The sequence below is a fragment of the Maylandia zebra genome, linkage group LG3 (genome assembly GCF_041146795.1).
Source record: "Maylandia zebra isolate NMK-2024a linkage group LG3, Mzebra_GT3a, whole genome shotgun sequence".
In the NCBI taxonomy this organism is placed as follows: domain Eukaryota; kingdom Metazoa; phylum Chordata; class Actinopteri; order Cichliformes; family Cichlidae; genus Maylandia; species Maylandia zebra.
Window position 1 is genome coordinate 21,813,617 of NC_135169.1, and position 19,178 is coordinate 21,832,794.

At 38.8% G+C, this 19,178-nt stretch overlaps 2 protein-coding genes across 2 annotated transcripts; one reads left to right on the forward strand and one right to left on the reverse strand.

Moving 5' to 3' along the window:
- Window positions 1–2,334: 2,334 nt before the first annotated feature.
- On the reverse strand, window positions 2,335–7,785 carry LOC112429866 (uncharacterized). The gene is made up of 6 exons (XM_024799995.2): window positions 7,394–7,785; window positions 5,755–5,874; window positions 4,746–4,777; window positions 4,321–4,665; window positions 4,137–4,214; window positions 2,335–3,606 (listed from the first exon to the last, which is right to left on the reverse strand). Exons 2-6 carry the CDS (start codon window positions 5,760–5,762, stop codon window positions 3,458–3,460), a joined length of 612 nt encoding a protein of 203 aa, XP_024655763.1. The 5' UTR covers window positions 5,763–5,874; window positions 7,394–7,785; the 3' UTR covers window positions 2,335–3,457.
- A 5,272-nt stretch (window positions 7,786–13,057) lies between these two features.
- Window positions 13,058–17,905, forward strand: LOC143416800 (uncharacterized). Its single transcript, XM_076882424.1, has 4 exons — window positions 13,058–13,141; window positions 14,509–14,564; window positions 14,672–15,031; window positions 15,173–17,905. Exons 2-4 carry the CDS (start codon window positions 14,516–14,518, stop codon window positions 15,286–15,288), a joined length of 525 nt encoding a protein of 174 aa, XP_076738539.1. The 5' UTR covers window positions 13,058–13,141; window positions 14,509–14,515; the 3' UTR covers window positions 15,289–17,905.
- The last annotated feature ends 1,273 nt before the right edge of the window (window positions 17,906–19,178 follow it).

Genomic DNA, 19,178 nt, shown 5'->3' on the forward strand with positions numbered 1-19,178 from the left:
GAGTTTTATTTATGTAGCACCAAACTCAACAACAGTCATCTCAACTTTACATTGTAAGATAAAGATCCAATAATAAAAGAGAGAAAACCTCAACAATCAAAAAATCACCTCTGAACAAGCACATTGTGACAGTGGGAAGGAAAAACACCCATTTAAAAGGAAGAAACCTCCACAGTATCAGGCTCAGGGAGGGTCAGCCATGGCAAACGGTTGGGAGTAGATCACTATGAAAACTAATGCTGAACACATATCCTGGTCCAGGGCAGGTTATGTTGAGACTTTCAGTTTAAAATCCACTGGAGAGACACATTTTGAATTTTATTTACAGTTCACTTTAGGTGCGGTACACATTCTGCACATTCTGATGTAGGAACACATTTTATATATGGAACTTGGTAAACAAAGTCTTACTAACACTACTGAATGAAGGCCAGCTGGGAAATTACAGCAGCTCTGATGATGGGTCTCATTTACACTGCTGGAAATGCAGCGACACAGATTAAAACTTTCACCAGTTCCTTTTTTGGCTATTGGTCACCAAGAACATCAGTCTAATCAAAAAAATGACCTGTCCACAAACTAAGTTGATTTCTTTTTCAGTCTCTGAACAGGTTTCCGAGCTGAGCACACTGAGTGTAAAGTCTGTACTAAACAGCAGTAGGCCTACCTGAGTGATAACCTCTCTGTGGTTTGTAGTGATCAGGTACGACTGTGCCACCCACAGTGGGAAACAGAGAATGAGACAAGCAAACAGTGGCCGTTTAATTTGACTGGTAAATCAAGCTCTCTTTTTACCATGACAGACAGCATACATAAGCTGCGATGATCCCAATCCATCTCTTGATCTCTCGCTCCCCTCTCCTTTCACTCGTGAACAAGACCCCAAGAAACTTCTACTCCTCTACTCGGGGCAGTAACAAGCCCCAGAACAGGAGTGGACACTCCATCCTTTTCCTGCTTAGGACCATGGCCTCAGACGTGGAGGTGTTGATTCTCATTCTCAGTGCTTCACACTTGGCTACGAGAACCGCTCCAGTGCCAGCTGAAGACCATCACTTGATGTCATAACAGGTGGTTTATACAGATAAACAATCAAAATGGATACACAGAGATATAGTAAAATATGATGAAAGGTTTTTGCTCCATAATAAACAGCAAGGAAATAATAATGTGTAGTTTCACTTTTTATCTTGGATCCACATACACAACTGCCTGAATGCCTGACAAGCATGGGGTGAGATTACATCAGTTCCTGTTTCTCTTTGTTGCACTCTTTGACCTTAGTTCTCTTTTGTACAGATACTAGCATGCAGTCATGTAGTTCTGTTGGACGGTTTACTGCAGTAATGTTTGAGGGCAGAGCAGTAGCAGAGTTTTTATGAGTTAAGGATAATCTGGAACTCAATTTGGGATGGAAGTTTGGCTTTTAAATTTGATCTTTGTAGAGTGTGGTACACTCTGGATAGGTTGTAAATCCATGGTAGAGTTAACAGAGACAGACATTACGAGCCATTATTTTAATTTATGTATGCTATGTGCTCAAAATGATCTGTGATTGGCTATTATTATTCATGGATAATGTGTATAAAAAGAATAAACAATAATTGCATTATATAGGATATTATGTAGGCGTAGCAATCAACTCTACTTAAACTATTTCATTTACTTCTCTGTTAAACGTAACCAACTCTACTGCTTTCACAGCGTTATGTGGGCAAATACCTCCCAACAGCGCCATCATGTGGTTATATGAATTAAAAACAAAGTTCATTTAGTTCTACACTGTTCAGCAGATGGAAACTATTCTATTACCAGACAAAAGGAGAGCAGGTGTTTAATGGACAGCATCTTTAAATGTTGTTGACCTGATGAATCTCTCTGAAAGTTTATCTAGATATAAATTCCTATCAGTACTGACAGGCCGTTTCTATAACAAAACAATTATGGAGTTGATCTTTTTAATCATTTATCTGTATAAAAAAATCACGTTTAAACACATCAAAAAAAAACAGAAAACTTTCAGTTATTTTTGTGTATTATAGTGTAAACAATCCAACTCACTTCACTGTCCCATCTTTTTCTTTTGTTTCTCTGTTTATGTATCAGCAGTTTGGTCTGATTTATTACAAAGAGCTTAACAGTCTGTCAAATGAACACACAGACAAGCAGATGAACTTGTATTAGAGATGTTAGAGCTCCTCTCAGCTCTTTCCTCACAGTTATGACCTGATCTCACGTGTGTATTTCTGAAGCAGAGCCCCTTAACTTCACGAATCTAATGTCTGTACCTCATGCTTCACTTTTGCTTTTGTTTTAAATGCAGTCTTCTCCAGATCAAGAGCAAATAGAAACATTTTTTATTGATTTATCAATCAATTTATTACAACAAATGAAGAAAAATTTATTACAACAAATGAAGAAAAAAAAATATAAAACAAAGAAAATCAGACAGCAATGTTCTTGATAACAAATGTCACCAAAACACATTACTACCAGATATAGATCTCTCGACACACACACACACACACACACACACACACACACACACACACTTTGTTAAAATACCAACATATGTTTTAATATTGTTTAAAAAAATATTTATACAAATACAAAATAATATCCAAAAACTTGGGTAGTGCGTTTATAAAACCAATAAAAAAAAAAAAAAACCTAAACAGAAATAACACCAAAAACCCATAAACACTGTTTTTTTTTATTTTTTACATGAAACTGAAAAAGGTGTTTTAAGGTGAAGCTTATGTTATTAGAAATTATTGCAAGTATTAGATTTAAAAAGTGCTTAATTCAGATATTTAACGTTACATACATGAGACTTTTGCAGCTTTTATCCAAGACTGAAACACGTCTGTCAAACTGAAGAGTGCAGTTATTACATTTATTGTTTTTATCTTTGTTTAAGTCAGATGTGATTTATAAAGACCAAACAATTACATCAATGGTTTTATGTCTTGCCACTTACATTTTTAATAGAAATGAAGTGTGTTACTGTAAAATTACTGTGAGAACATGAAAATGAGTCATTGTCAATTTTGAGCTGAAATGCTGCATGTTTCACATTATTTGCTGAGAGTGAGTTCTCTGAAGAGACAGAAAACCCACTTAAAATGTCTAAGGTCATGTTAAAAAGAGTAAAAGTGCATGTTCAGTGATTTTTCTTTCATAACCCATGCTCATAGTTGAAGCTGATACTGAGAACGGCTGAAAAGCTGTGGTTATTATTTCCAGGAGACCACGAAGGGGATCTACCTGGAGCCATAATGATGCTGAGAAATGTGCATTTGGATCAAATGTAACTTCGAATGAATCTTTGAATATAAAGATCTAGGCTTTTGTCTTTATAAGTGCAAAACGAAATACATCAAAACATAAATCAGAGCATAAAAATTGTTCGATTAAAATTCAACTACACAGAGAAAAAAAAAAAAAAAAAAAACTTTCACAGTATTGCTTGCAGATGTCTGTTAGCCTCTTCTATCACTAACACTAAACCACCAAGTATTAGAGCTCCAACATTTAGAGCTCCTAAAACAGTTTTAACATTGTTCCAGTCATGAGCTCTGCGTTTCTCCTCAGGACTTCTTGCTCCTTTAAGAAAAGAAAAAAAACAAAACATCAGTTTATATCTGATGTCAGGTGAAGCAACTATTTATGTTTAATTTAACCTTGTCATGCTCAGTCATTCAGGGAAGGCAATTACAGAAAGTTGATTCTGTTCATCTGGAATCAGATACTCTTATGTGACCATTTAAAATACATACAGTAGATTTTGTTTCTACTTTCCTTTAAACCCTCCATTTTCTCCCCTCTTTTTCTGCAGCACCAGCCAGTCAGTATTTTTAGGTACTGAATAAATAATAAACTTGTAAAAAAAAAAAAAGAAAAAAAAAGAAAAAGCCATGGCAAAAAAAGGAGCAGTGTTATCGTTGTCAACGCTTCTAAATAAGTGCACAAATAAATGCCTGGCAGCATTTCAGACTGGCTACCAAGTGGTTAGATTTGTTCTAGAGAGACTTTGTTTTAAAAGAAAAAAGTTTCATTACAAAGCACTTTGTTAATTAATGAGTGAACACCTTTAAAACCTTTAATAACCATAGTAGCAGCTCGGTGTGTCCTACCTTCACTTGGTTCTGGTGTTGTGTGGAAGCCGTCACTGCTCACTGAATGAAGGCGAGTCACATTCAAGATGAAATTTTCTGTAGAAGCAGATTAGTTAGGTGTTAGATTCTCATCCAGGTCATCTTACAGCAGTAACAAAAACAAAGGCACAACAGGTTTGCATCTGGGGTTCTGTTGACTTACCAGAGACCTCATGCTCCCACCTCCTCAGCACCTTATTATAATCAGCAGCCAGATCACAGCGGTAGTTTCCAGAGTCTTCAGCTGTGACTCTGGACACACAAAGTACGACTCTTCCTCCTCTCAGGGCGTCTCTATCGATCTGAACCCGTCCTGCAAACTGCTCATGCTGAGACTCAGAGTCCTCCACTCCTCTGATCATTTTAAACAAAGTATTTCCATTATCTGAGAGGAAAACACACATTAAGTGAGCTAGAGACACGTCAGCTTGGAGCTGACGGTCCAGTCTGATGGTGATGTTGCTGCCCTCCTTGGCCTCATAGACACTCTGAGTTCGAGCAAATATACCTGAAGAGGAGACAGAGGAAGGTCAGGATTGTAGCTTTATTTAAATAAAAACCTCTCAATGTGTCAATGTGAAAACTCACATAAAGACAGAAATATCGAGATGATAATTTTCCTGTGAGGAAAAAAAAAAGAAAAAAGGTGAGGACAAAGTTTTAGATTTTTTTTTTTTTTTTTAAACTAGGAGAATAAAAGTAAGACATAAAAAGTAAATGTACATAAAACGGAATACAATGAATTGGAAATGTCATAAAACTATATTTCATTCACAACAGAACACAAAAAACATTAAATTTTTAAAATGAGAAAACGCACAACTTTAAGAAAAAACAAAACACTATTAGCTGAATCAACATGTTTCCAAAAGTTGGGAAGAGACCATTTTTATTGTAGCATCAGATCTTCTTTTGTAACAGTCTATAAACACGCGGGAACTGAGGAGAGCAGCTCAATGTCCCAATCTTGTCTGATATAAGAAGCTAACAGTCCTGGATCCTCTCTGATGTATATTTTTTTTTGCTTCTTTACGCTCTAAATGTTTGGAGCTGGTGAAAGGTCTCAATGGCAGGCAGGAAGACTTTTTTTATTGCATTTTTTAACGCAGTGAGGACCAGAACATTAAGGGCATTCAATGCTGGTTTTCATTTTTGTCCCTTGCCCACAGAGATTTCTCCAGATGATCAAAATCTTTCGATAATATCATGTACTGTAGAGTATTATGTATTTGATAACATTTAGGTCTTCACAATTTTACACTGAGAAACCTTATTCTGGAACTGTTTAACCTTATTCTTAAAATGGTGTTTTTCTTAGTTTAAACAGTTAATATTGTTTTCTATTTTCTATTGTGAATTAAATGTGAGTTTATGGGATATGCAAATTATTGCATTCATTTTTCTTTATACAGCTTTTTAAATTTTCAGAATTATTATTGTTATTATTATTACTACTACTACTACTACTACTACTACTACACACTTCAAGCCTATAGATTTAAAGCACCTGTTGACATCAGTGTGCAGTGCCTTGTCTAATATTACTTAAGTCAACTTTTCTAACTCTTGTAAGCTCAGTTTTGAATGACGTTCCTACCCCTTCATTCTGCTCAGCTTCCAGGAGCCAGGAGCTCCTCTCCATGAAAGTGAGCAAACATGTGACGATGAAGTTTTCCTGGTGAACTTCCTGAGTGCATCACAATCAAGGGCCTGGAACCTAGAAAAGAAAAATGACAAGCATGTGTTTTTTTTTTTGGTTCTTCACTTCCACTAAATTTCGATTCATGGTGTTGACGTATCCAAGAATTAATCTGTTAAATGTTCCCCCACAGTCCACGATGAAGTTTACAAACTTGTTGTTTAATCAACGCAGGCTGTTTTCTGCCCTTCCGATACATGGATTTGCCAAATAAAGAGCAGAGCCTCGTTTTAATCTAGTGGACTGAGAAACATGAATGTTTGCAAGTGTAGACCATGATGTTTATCTTTGGTTCTCCACTTTGTCATAATAATAGACAATAAAAATAGATGGATGGATCTGGATAAAAGGTTCTTCTTATGAAATATAATCGTATATATAATATACGTTTATGAGAGTAATGCGGTTTTTTTTTCCTTTTACATGATTCTGTTATTTCGTCAGGTTCATCAGGAGGAGGAGTTTGCTGGAGGAAACCTGTCAGTGAGTAGGTCAGGTTCACGGAGTCTGTTACTCAACTAAGCGCTTAATTTCACTTGTAGAACAAAAAACCAAAATTTCTTTCAATCTCAGGCTTAACAACCTCCCAGAAGCAACTATTATTAAAGCATTATACCGGTCATGTTTCGGACAGTTTCCATTTAACAGTCTGTCTTTAATTCACCTACAGTAACAACAAAATATTGAAAATCGCGACTCTAACGACACGGCGCTTTCAGATGATGTTTAAAAAAAACTTCAACTGCGTCAGGTTTTATTTTGTTTCTGTTTCTGCTACAACCAGCAGAGCTGCTGGACCTTGTTGTTGCGCAACCTTAACTTAAAAACGTTAGTGTAAAAACCAGTAAAAAAAACAAAAACAAACAAAAAACAGTTAACCTGGAACACAGGGCAACAGACGAAAACAATTTAAACACAAACTTTGATTTTTGTTGGGGAGCAGCTTTTAGTTTCTAAGAATCAACTAAAAACGATTCACTGAAAAAATATTTTTTTCAACCAGGAAGTAGCAGATTTAGAACTCGTGACAAAAACAAGGAAGGAGGAAGTGGAGTAATGCAACGATAAAAGCATATTTCACGGCTCAGAGTTGGTACAGATTTACCTCTGAGAGCTAAATAAATATTCGCAGCAAACAGCAGCACAGTAGTTCAAACAAAAAATATAGCTTTTATTTATTCATTTGAATGGTTTAAGACGTGAACTGCTCTTCTGTTTCCGCAATGCGCACTTTAAATGTCCACAAACTTCACAGCTGTGATCGTTCCAAACAAAAACCGACGAAGAAGCAAAGCCAAAACATTAACACTGGTTTAATAATACTTAAATCAATTAATGCGCTTCGTCTTCATTAGGTAGTCCAAACTCAAATCCTGCCGAGTTTTAGAATAGAATAGAATTCAACTTTATTGTCATTGCACATGCACAGGTACAGGGCAACGAAATGCAGTTGACATGTTTACATGTTGACATTAAATACGTTTTAAAGGACTGAACATGAAGACACAAAGAGTCAAATCAGCTTTTAGATACTCACCGGTTTAAAGGAGAGACCGCAGCGAGCTGTCCACTTCGTGTAACTTAATAGTGATGGGTCCAGCAACACTGATGCACGTATCAAGCTCACAGAGCGAAATTTGTCTTCTTCTTCTTCTTCTTTGTGTTTAACGGCGGTTGGCAACCAACGTAAAGGAGCATTACCGCCTCCTACCGTTCCGGAGTATGGGTCAGACAGTGAGTTTACAAGCTGTATCAAAAAAAACAAAAACAAAACAAAACAAAAACACCTATACTCTTAGCGAAATTTGTATCTGTGCTGTGTCTTTTTAAGAAAAAAGTCAGGTGATCGGCACAGCTGCTGTATCGCTCGTTGCCAAACTGTGGCTGTATCCCAATCCAGCGACCGCACGCTTCGGAGTACGCGCAGTACGGGTACTATGTACGGTGCGAGAAGTGCGGAAGTGCGAGGCTTGTGAAATGGGACGGTCTAGCCTTCGTCGCGCTGCTCAGGTTGCCTAGCAACCATGATACTACAGCATTGTTTGACATAAATGAAGGAGAAAAAAAATGTTTTTTTGTTCGTTCATTTTGTCATGACATCACTTTGATTAGTTGAGTATCTGAGGCTGAGACCACGGGACTGTAAAACATGATTGCTGGCCTTTATTTCTGTACTGAACAGTCATTTCAAGATTAGTTAGTAAATAACAATTAGTTAATGTTGGTCATGAGACTAAAATCATCTCACTTTGGTAATGTGAATATAATATGGCCAATATTATATTTATTGTCAGATTATTATGATATTACAGGATATATTACAGCAGTGAGCTTGGACTCTGTGTCAAAGATTCAAGTTGCAGTTATTTATATTTCCTATCACCTTAAATCTTCACTCAAAGACAAGTACCTTTGACAGTGTATATATAGATGTATTATGTATGAGACAAATATTGTTCGTTTAATATGTTGGCATTAGATTACATTTGGCTCAATGCTTACATATATGTGTAAAAAGCAAATGTACGAGCTGTGATAACGGTTTCTGATAGAATGAAGAGTAGACTGATATATGAAATATTCCTTTATTGGGTGAGAAAATCAGACCATGTCATAACTGCTTTAAGTCATACAGAATAGATATCAGAGCCTTAAACAGGCTGACTTCTGCTAAATGGGTCAAACTGGGCAGAAAGTATACAAACACATAACATCCTTATAAAATATGATGTAACACTATAGATCAACTTACCTCAGAATATATAAAGCATATAAACAATTACAGCAATATGATGCAACAAACACAGCAGTACTACTAATCCAAAATACTCAAAGCTTCATAGAACTGAAACAAACATTTATTTTTAGCTCCATTCTGCTGCTGATACAGACTTTAGGTTTCTGAACATTAAACTTGTTGCTGCCTTTCATGGTGTGTAACTTGAAGGCCCTGAGTACTTTCTCCCACACTGAAAACACTGGAATGATAAAATTATTTGAACATTACCTAATAAGACTGATTCAGGACAGACAATTAGTGATTCTACACTTGTCTAGCAGTCCTTCACAAACAGGGAACAGTCTGTCTATTCTCTCCATCTGTCAGCTGCTGCTGGCTCTTCCTCCTCCTCTTCCTCACACACTGCTGAGTTTGTCCTGGTGGATCATCAGGGGTGCAAAGCCTCACAGATGATGTGCAGCAGTGGGTCCCTCAGTCTGTCCTCACTCTGGACACTTGCAGTTGTCACACATGGAAATCAAATGTGTGATAAGCTGCAGGATTCAAACACAAGTGTAACTTATAAATACATGTTCATACTTTTATTCCACAATCAGAGAGAAAGAAACAGAGAAAGAGTGCAGGACAGACAGACAGGTGACAGTCTCAGGTGTACACACTGCTACAAACAGGAGGATTTAGTGTTTGTGTTATTACGAGTGCTAAACAAGAAGAGTTCCCAGATGGTACAGTGGACACATGTGTGACTCCTGTGATTAAAGCATCTTTCTTTCAGCTTAACGAGTGAACCGTCAGCTCGTTCAAACACACGTTAAAGTCCGTTTGGCTCGACACCACCGAGCAGAGGCAGCAATGTAACATAGCTAACATTAACAGTGCAGTGAATCCTGCTGGTGCCGTGATATTCAGGACTGCAAACCGAGCAGCATCACTGACTTTCAGCTTGTTGTGTTTGTGGATATATGACTGACTTTAATTATCCACAAAATCATCACATTCTCTGTAAGATTAAAGTCAACTATTGAACAGCGTATATTTTACAGTAAAGGCTTTAAAACCAAGTTAGTACAAACATCACTAATGTCACATAACTTTGCTGACATGTGGCCAACAGTAATGTTTTAATGTTCTTCATTATTAAACATTCACACATAAATAAGTGACATCACTCAGTACTTACTTTTGACAGTTCACTCTTCGGCTGCTCCCTACTGCCGTATTTTTGCGGCAAAATTATCCACACCCACCGCCGCGCTATGAATTGTGGGATATATGGGACCACGAAGCGTGCACCGGACCACGCTTGATATTTGGGGAAATCGACGGCGCATTTGGAGTACGCATTTGAAGTGCACTTCGAATTGGGACAGCCGTCGTCGCGTCGCTGTGACGTAATAGGTCTCAAAATGCGTACTCGAAGTGTGCGGTCGCTGGATTGGGACACAGCCAGAGTTTAAAAGGTACCGCATGCGCATCTGTCAACGGAATGAGTCGCCACCAAAAAAAACAAACAAAAACAAAATTATTCTCACAAAGATAAAAAAAAAATACATTTCTTTTTGCAGCAGCATTATCATCTTTTTATTAATATGCGTTTTATTATTTTGAACTCAAGCGTCTAGGAAGATTGACCAGGCAGTCCTGAATTTTATTATAAAGGACTGCCAACCCCTTAGTATTGTGGAGAGTGAGGGGTTCAGGGAGCTGGTTCAGGTCCTTGATCCATCATATGTTTTGCCAACCAGAAAGGTTTGTATAGACAATGTTTCATCAGGTAGCTGATGTTAAGTACTGCATACTGGTTTAACTTTGTTTCATCTTCACACCATCAAGGTATTGATAGCCAAAAAACATGCGGAGGAACTCGAACGAGTGGAGTGTGCTGCAGTAATTGCCCGCACAACATCTGAGCCACAGCCTGGACCTTCATCAGAGCAGTCACCTGTTCCAGCCAAGTTCACTATTATCAGATTATTTGTACATTTATTTTGATGCTAATGTGTACAAATTTTGAGTAGACGACAAAAACTAAAACGGCCATGCATATGTTATTATTTCAGAAAACCTGTGGCAGCGGCACAATGAAGAAGCTGGCAGATAAACCAACAATGCAACAGCAGACTCCATCATTGAGGTCCAGTGAGAGACTGAGAGAAACATTCCAAGATCAGAGGATCCTTTAACGTACTGGGGGAATAGGAAGACATCTTATCCGAACCTTTTCCACCTGGCTTTACAGTTTTTGTGTACCCCAGCTTCATCTGTGCCCTGTGTCGTGTGTTTTCCAAAGCTGGGGAAATGGTGTCAAAAAACGCAATAGACTGAATGCAAAAACAGTGTAAAAACTGTATAAACTCTGAGTCAGTTACATTTAAATGGGTAATATTACATTCACAATACTTTCATTTTAATTTCCACTTAATGTCATTCACAATACATTTTAAAGATGTCTACAATATTTGAAATGTCAAAGATATAAAATGATTCCATGGAAAGTACAATACCATCCATCCATCCATCTTCATCCGCTTTGTCCGGGGCCGGGTCGCGGGGGCAGCAGCCTAAGCAAAGAGGCCCAAACCTCCATCTCCCCAGCCACCTCCTCCAGCTTATCCGGGGGAATACCAAGGCGTTCCCAGGCCAGCCGAGAGATATAATCTCTCCAGCGTGTCCTGGGTCTTCCCCGGGGCCTCCTCCCGGTGGGACATGCCTGGAACACCTCACCCAGGAGGCGCCCAGGGGGCATCCTTGTCAGATGCCCGAACCACCTCAGCTGGCTCCTTTCGATGTGGAGCAGCAGCTGCTCTACTCTGAGCCCCCTCCCGGTTGGGGTATACAGTGTATACAAGTATGACTAGGTCATTGAATCAGTGTCTGTTATGAGTCTCAAGTAAGTTGCCTGCAATGATATTTAAGGTCCAGCAGGTGTCAGTATGGAGCAAAACAACACTGTGTCGACACAGTATAAATACAGTTTGGGGAATGTGCTGAAACGCTTCACGAGGCTTCATCTACCCATCACTACAAATTAATAATTTAATGATCGACTGAAAAACAAAGTGACTCTCTGCGGCAGTGTGAAAGACTTCAACGAGGAAAAGGCTGCTGGTTACAACTCACTGAATGATTGCACCAGACAAGAGTTGACAGAGGAGGAAGGGAGGGGTGATGTATCAATCAGGGGAGAAAAAAACCTGCATGTTTACTAAAAGGGAAGGTTTGATTTTCAAGCAAGAAAAAACATGATATTAAAAATGCAAGTTATTTAACGAAAAAAGCCTATTGAATGGAGAGTTGTCCCATTTTGTCTCACATGGTTACCACACATAATTCTCTAAAATCTCTCCCCTGAATGTAAGACAAAAACAACATTTAAAAAAACCCTTTCTATTCATACTGCCCACACTATGGGCACAACATTCTGCTGTGCCCACCAGTGTTGGTCAAGTTACTTGAAAAAAGTAATCATTACTGATTACTTCCCCCAAAAAGTAATCCCGTTACTTTACTGATTGCTTATTTTCAAAAGTAATTAGTTACTTAGTAACATTTTAAAAACATGATTTACAGCCTGAATAGGCGATAAAGCGATCGATCTTTCAGCCCAATTCTAATTTCTGCCTAATCCATCATATAAAATGTAACCAAATGGGAAAAAAAGCCTCTTTTTAAAACTTATTTTATTAGTTTGAATCTTTTAACTTTATTCATTTCTCTGTGAATTTCCCATTCCGTGGGTGCTTGCTCTGAAGTTTAGGGTTTTTTTTCGTTGTAAAAAGAAGTTTTCTTCCCATGCACTGTACAGCAGACGCTAATGTTTTTGTCACTTTTTATGGAATCAAACTTAAAGTAAGGTCAGTACTTCCTCGCCTTAAACGCTGCACGGTCATACTCTCTCCCGCACTCGATATATTATCCATTTTTGATCTGCACACAGCTGTTGTCACGAACGTCGCACTCGCTTACCTCATTGTAATGACACACTCTTGGAAAAACATCAGAAGTCAGAGGGATAAAATGCTGGATAATCATCAGAGTTTTACTTTTCAGCTGTCTGTAAATGAACAGCTTCAAAATGAACTGTTAACAGCGCAATCAGGATCATTTTATTTTGGTGTGCTCAATCTTCAATGACCAAAGAAGGTCGTGTTTGTAACTTAGCTGGAGTTAGTACTGGAATGGATGTGGTGGGAGGGGTCCCTCATGAAGAAACGACTGCGACACATATGCAGGTAGCTAATGTGATGTAAGATAACTACAACCTCTAAAAGCAGTTACCTTCACTGTCTCATATCAGTATAATTTAATTTAAAGAGTAACTCCATGAATGAAGCATGTTTAGATAGTTTATAGTATTCAGCCTTTTAGACAAGTACTGCTGTTCGGTCTAGCGTGAGACCATCCGGTAAAGTTTTAAAATCTGGAAAAAAACAAACAAAAACGTTTGATGATTGGCTGATCTGAGGGCGGATCTGCCTCTAGACCTCTGCTACCCGGACACCCAGGACATCTTTCCTCTCTTCACCCTTTAACATGTGCTAGAAGGTAATGTGACACGTCGCTGTTGTTGTTATTGCGTATTTGTGTTCATAGAAAAAACACCTCCCTTAAAAAGCAGCGGGGCATAGTTTACACGTCAAATAGTGACAATCTGCAGTCCACCGGCATCCTCTAAACTGCGAATTTAGCTTAAAAAAATGAATGAAATTAAAAACGTTTAAAGTTCAGTTTAAATCCAGCTTCTCTGAAATGTATAATAACTCGAGTCACCTTCGTGAAATCATTTTGTTCGTCGTGTTTTTTAGATGTGTGCGTGATGAATTGGTGGGGAAGAAAAAGAAGGAAGGACGGTTCAGTTATTACATCAGCGACCTGTTTACGAGCCTTGCTCTGCCGGCCATCGGGTGTTGCTCGTTCTCACTCCCGGAGCGTAACATCCCGACGATTTGTCACGTCCCGCGGCGTTCCTCGGGAACGCGAAAGCGTAGCGTCAATTTGGGAGTGAGAACGTGTTGGCCATTTTTATATTGAGTAAAATATGCTTTTTGTCTCGTGCTTTAGAAAAAGAGCATCATTATAATATTAATATAATAATAATGATGATGCATTTCACAGAGCTGTGCAAAGTCTACAGACACTGGGAGATCCTGGAAGTGTGCCTGCAGGGTACTTTCCAACTCAGCTCAGTTTAGCGCCGTGAGGGGAAAAGTACATGCATGTTCAAATCCGGAAGAAACACCACGTGCTTCTATTTGTCTGTCAGTTTGGGTTATAAATGCTCATACTTCCTGAAACACTTTGAGTTAAAGAAGCGAAGAATTCACAGACAGACGCTTCTCCTCTGTTCTGAATGACAATGGTGAAAACGCTCAACTCAAGCCTTCATATTAACACTGCACTTAACGCCACTCTCTGTTCATTTTTCACACTATAGTTAACGCCTGGCAAAAAAACAAAACAAAAACAAATAAAAAAAACCTAAATCACAATAGCTTATGAAACCGTAATTTTATTATTAATAGAACCAGCTGCCAGTTTGGATTGAGGAGACAACAATCCATTCAATCCAGCTTTATTTACATTTTTAAGGTAAAGACAAGTGGACAACATTTCTACTTTTAAGATTAGACTTTGCCAGGACAACTTTCACTTTCAACTTGATGCCTTTACTTTAAAATGTGGAAATATTTTCAGAGTAAATTAAAGTGCAGGTTTTTTTTCTTGTTGCTTTAATTGCAGAGGTTGTAGTTCATGTAGTTTTGGTCAGTCAGTGTAATAATCAGGATCATAAAGAGGATCACATGTTGTAATGAGTGAATGAAGTCAGACTGTAGATTTTCCTTCTTCTAGCTGTACTGACTGACCTTTGACCTCATGTGTTGATGACTCTTCACCTCTGTCTCCTCTCACAGGGAGAAGATGATCTGCAGGATCCTGCTGCTCATCATCCTCACCTCGTGTGTCTCTGGTTAGTTTACAGCTTCACTTTATGAACTCCAAATAAAGCTCAACAACAGATTTGTTCCAGTTCTCAGTGTGTCTGCTCCTCTCTTTCCCTCTCTGTCTCCTCAACAGGATCATTTGTAGTCAATGTGACACAGACCTGCTATCAGGCAGAGGAGAACCACAACATCACACTGGAGTGGACGTTCACCACCAAACCTGACAGATCCTGGATCTACATTTTCATCATCTGTTACCTGATAAATGCTCATAAAGATTCAGTCCTGTATCACGTTCATGAAGGTGTTGAGGTGTCAGAGTCTCAGGATGAAAAGTTTTCAGGACGAGTCCAGAGTGACAAAGACGCCCTCAGAGAAGGACGAATCAGACTGCAGCTGTCCAGACTCAGGACTGATGACTCGGGTCGGTACAGATGTGAAGTGGAGACAGATTATGGAAACAACCTCCAGGAATGTCAACTCAGCGTCACTGGTGAGTTTATTCAGTATCTTTTTTTTTAAATTTTGAGTGAAACAGCTTTCATGGATAACTGGAAATCTTTTTGTAAAACTTATTCTGATTTCTTTATTGTTGTTTTTGTAAATGACTGAGATTTATTTGGTGTCTCTGCAGGGCTAAAGGTCAGTACTAAACCTGAGAGAAAACCAGAGGCATCAAAAGCAACAAGTCAAGGCAGGATCAGAGTGTTGCTGCTTCTCTGCGGGTTTTTCTTCACTCTGTGTCTCTAAAGTTAGGAGACTTCCCTTTTTTTTATAGCTGTGCTGCAGTTTGTGTAGTTGAACATTAATGAGTTTTGCAGCTGATAACTGCTTTCTTTGTTATGACTTTGATTTTTCAAAATGAAATATGATATAGTGTAAATTAGTGGTGCAACGGATCGCGGTTGATCCGTAATCCGAACCGATCCCACTCCACGGTTCGGCACGCACGTGATCCGAAGATTTGAAAAAGAAAGAAAAAGTATGTGTATGGTGCACGTGGCCAGTCTGTCAAGCGATAGTTATGGCCAGCGCTAGTGGTCCAAGTAGCGGAGCAGAGGAGTTTGCGGTATTTAAGCAGCCTTTTGCTGCCCAATCCGTCCGGGCTAAAGCTATTACAAAAGCTACTGGGGTGTTTAGCTGCAGACGGGAGGTGTGCAAAACAAGAGGTTTAAACTATGATGAACGTGCTTAAGCCATGCTATGATATCCCCTTCGCGTCCACTTTAGTGGCAAGATTGTTCCAAGCATGTATGAGCAGGAAAAGATTTAAGTTATGGCTGAACTGTCCCAGGCATCTTCTGTTGCCCTAACTACTACAAATGGGTGGAGCTCCAGGGCAACGGAAAGCTACGTGACCGTGGCAGCTCATTATATCACATTATATCACATATAATGAGCGGTATGTATTATTGTAGGGTCTACCTTACAATATGAAGCGCCTTGAGGCGACTGTTGTTGTGATTTGGTGCTTTATAAATAAAATTGAATTGAATTGAGTGGTAGATACAAAGCTGCCCTATATTGAACCATAATTTATTTTTTTTATAATTGCGTGGAATGAGACTTGAGTTGAATGTTTTTAACAGGCAAAAAATACTTCAATAAGTAAATGTTAAATTTTTGTCTTTTTTCTTTTTTTGCTGATCAGAAAATTGATCCGATCCATGACTTAAAACCGTGAGCCGATCCGAACCGTGAGATTTTTGATCCGTTGCACCACTAGTGTAAATCGAAACCAACATCAGGTTCAAGTTAAAACAAATTTTTGTTTGTTATTTTTCTAGCAGCTGCTGATCCTCCTCAGCCAGAGAAATTTATTTTAAGTCCACAGTGAGAGAGCTCAGGAAGGACCTGCTTGATTCTTAGTCAGGGAGTTTTAGTTCTCCTGCCTCTCTGTGCTTTTCTTTAATTTAACAGATTAAGACTACGTCGAAGTTTGTGACAAGTATCCCAAAAACTTGATTCTGTTCATATGAATGTAGCGTTTTCAAAAGGAGAAACTTTTTGTTATTCATCCAAGTCTGACATCTTCAGTCTCTGAAAACATTATCCCCAGATAAACAATATCAACTTTTTAGGATTTCCTTACCTGGATGATTGAGCACGCATTTGTGACGAGTTTTGTTTGTTCTGTGTGTCATTCAAGCAGCAAATCTGCTGCACAATAATACTTAAGACAGTGTGGAGATCCCGACAGTCCTGGAAGGCAGTGTGGGATTTATGAGAACCACAGCCGTCTATCACACTGACACTATGCAACAGTGATGTACAGAAACACAGTGAGTTTTAAAGTTCTCAGTCACAAACTAACACACTCCAACCCACTGTGGGTGTGGGAGAGCGACAGTTAAATTATTGTTGCATTACTTTGGATTAGAGTTTTAATTATCATGGGGGTAAAGCTTAACTATCATCATAATTATTATTGTCATTATTGTCGTAAAGTGGTAAATTAAATACAAAATAAGCTATTCAGCACCACAGGTGCTTTCATTTTCCTTCTGCACTCCTTCCGTTTCTACTTTAAAGCAGGCAGATCCGACACGTGTAGCAGGAAAACTTTGCCAGTGAGATGTTGTGTGGAGTTTTTTATTTTTACTGACAACACAACAACGGGTATTCGACAGTTGAATGTATTATCCTGGTGAGTTAGCTTTTAGCATCAAAGGTTCAAAGTTAATGCGTGTAATTGTGTTTTATGTCAGAAATATGCCAGACTCACCCTGTAACTACATAATTATATTTTACGTTCGCGTTACTCAGGAAAGACTGACTACAGCTGATAAAGATTACACACTATAAATAGTTGTGAAAGGGCACAAATGTGTCTTTGTGTACATTGTTGATGTTATTGGCTTGGCGAGGAAAAGCTAGAGTGTTGTTTGAGTCACTCAGACTCTCCTCCACACAGTCCTCATTTATAAAGTGCTTTACAAACCTGAACATTACAGCTAACAGCTGGACTTTCCATTTCATAGCTTTAAGCACTTATTTCCTAAATTCATCTTTGTCAGTTTTTGACAGCAGGGATCCACAATGTAAATTTGCCTTTTTATGTGTTTCATGCCCACTTTAAGAAAGAGAAAACTAGCTTTGTAGCAGCCAGAGACCTTTGAATGCCAGTGAAGTTCAGCACCTTGAAGCAATGACTATTAGCCACACAACGTGGGTGAGTGCCAAGTTAAATTTGAGACAAACAACTGAAGCAAGTATTAACTAGTTAATGTGAAAAGCTGTATTTTTCCACGTGAAATTCATTAATGTGTGTCCTGTGGAAACATAGGGTGCAGGAATAGTACTGTAAAGGAATAATGCACTTGTACTGTTTGTTATACATTTGCAAATAAATTCTTATTGATATAAATGGTGTTGGTATGACTCCTCTGTTTGTAAGAAACAACAACCATAACAAGACCAGTTTGACACAGAATATCTCACCCAATGAATTCAGTCTCCTGGATCTGGGTTAATCACACACAGCAAATTATTTTATGATAGTTTCTTTGGAACATTAAGATAAGGTTTCCCATTTATTCTCTTTTTTTTATTTTTAAAGAAATGTCCAGTTTTCACTGAAAGGGGAAAAATAAACTTCCAGATATTCCCAAAGCTTCACCTACGTTAATCACGTTGGGATCAGCCTCCTAGTAGATCTGCTAAAGGATGCTGGATACAGAGGTGCCATGTAACAGAGAGAGAATGGAGGTGGTGAGCATCCAGGCACGAGCGCTGGAGAAACCAGGTAAAGAGACTGGTGCACTGGAAACAAGGGGAAAACAGGGTTAATGCAGAGGAGCTAAAAAAAACCAACTGAGACGCAGTGGCTTGATTACCACTTGGAGTGCAGGTGTCCATTGACCAGCGCTGGAAACTGACTCCGCCCCAGAGTGAGCAGAACCCAACCTGAGCTCAGAAAAGGAGAGAAAAACAAACTGCAGATACCACAACATCCCAGATTATTACACAGTTTCATAAATGTCTGCAGTGCTGAACAACACATGCAAAAACTCTGTTCTTTACCACAATGATGTGCTGAGCTGTTGTACTCGGGGCGGTCCCACACAGTCCTGGCCTGGCAGACTCCCACTGCAGCCTTCAGGAGACCCCTCTGTATGGCTGGGCATGCTCATTCAAGTCTGAGAGAGAAACATATTTATGTGCTGTATATGAGATCTGGCAGCCAAGAGAAAAGTGTTGATCATCTGTTTTCACACATCTAAACAAACTGGTATGGTGTCATCAGATTTCTCACCAAATGAATGGATGTGAATATATGAAATGCGCAGAGGCCCAGTAAAAGAAAAAGAAGCATTGTTTTGTGCAGTGAATCATTCAGTTGGTCTAGTAAACTGAAAGAGTTCAAACACAGAGCTGGAAATGATCAGAATATTTTCACTGTATGTTCAGATGCTGAAAAGCTCAGATCAGCGGCTGGTCGTCATAGTGATTTCTGGACCTCGAGTCACATGTTATGGAAGGAGATGGTAACCTGGATCTCTGCTCAAAGATGGTCTCAGGTGTTGAGTGTAAATGGTCTCCTTTTGTCTCCGACAATCCTGTTTTATAACCTTTGACCCCTCCTGAGTTCATGCTGTGGCTGTTATGCTCTGGTGTCCATTCTTTCATTCACGCAGGCT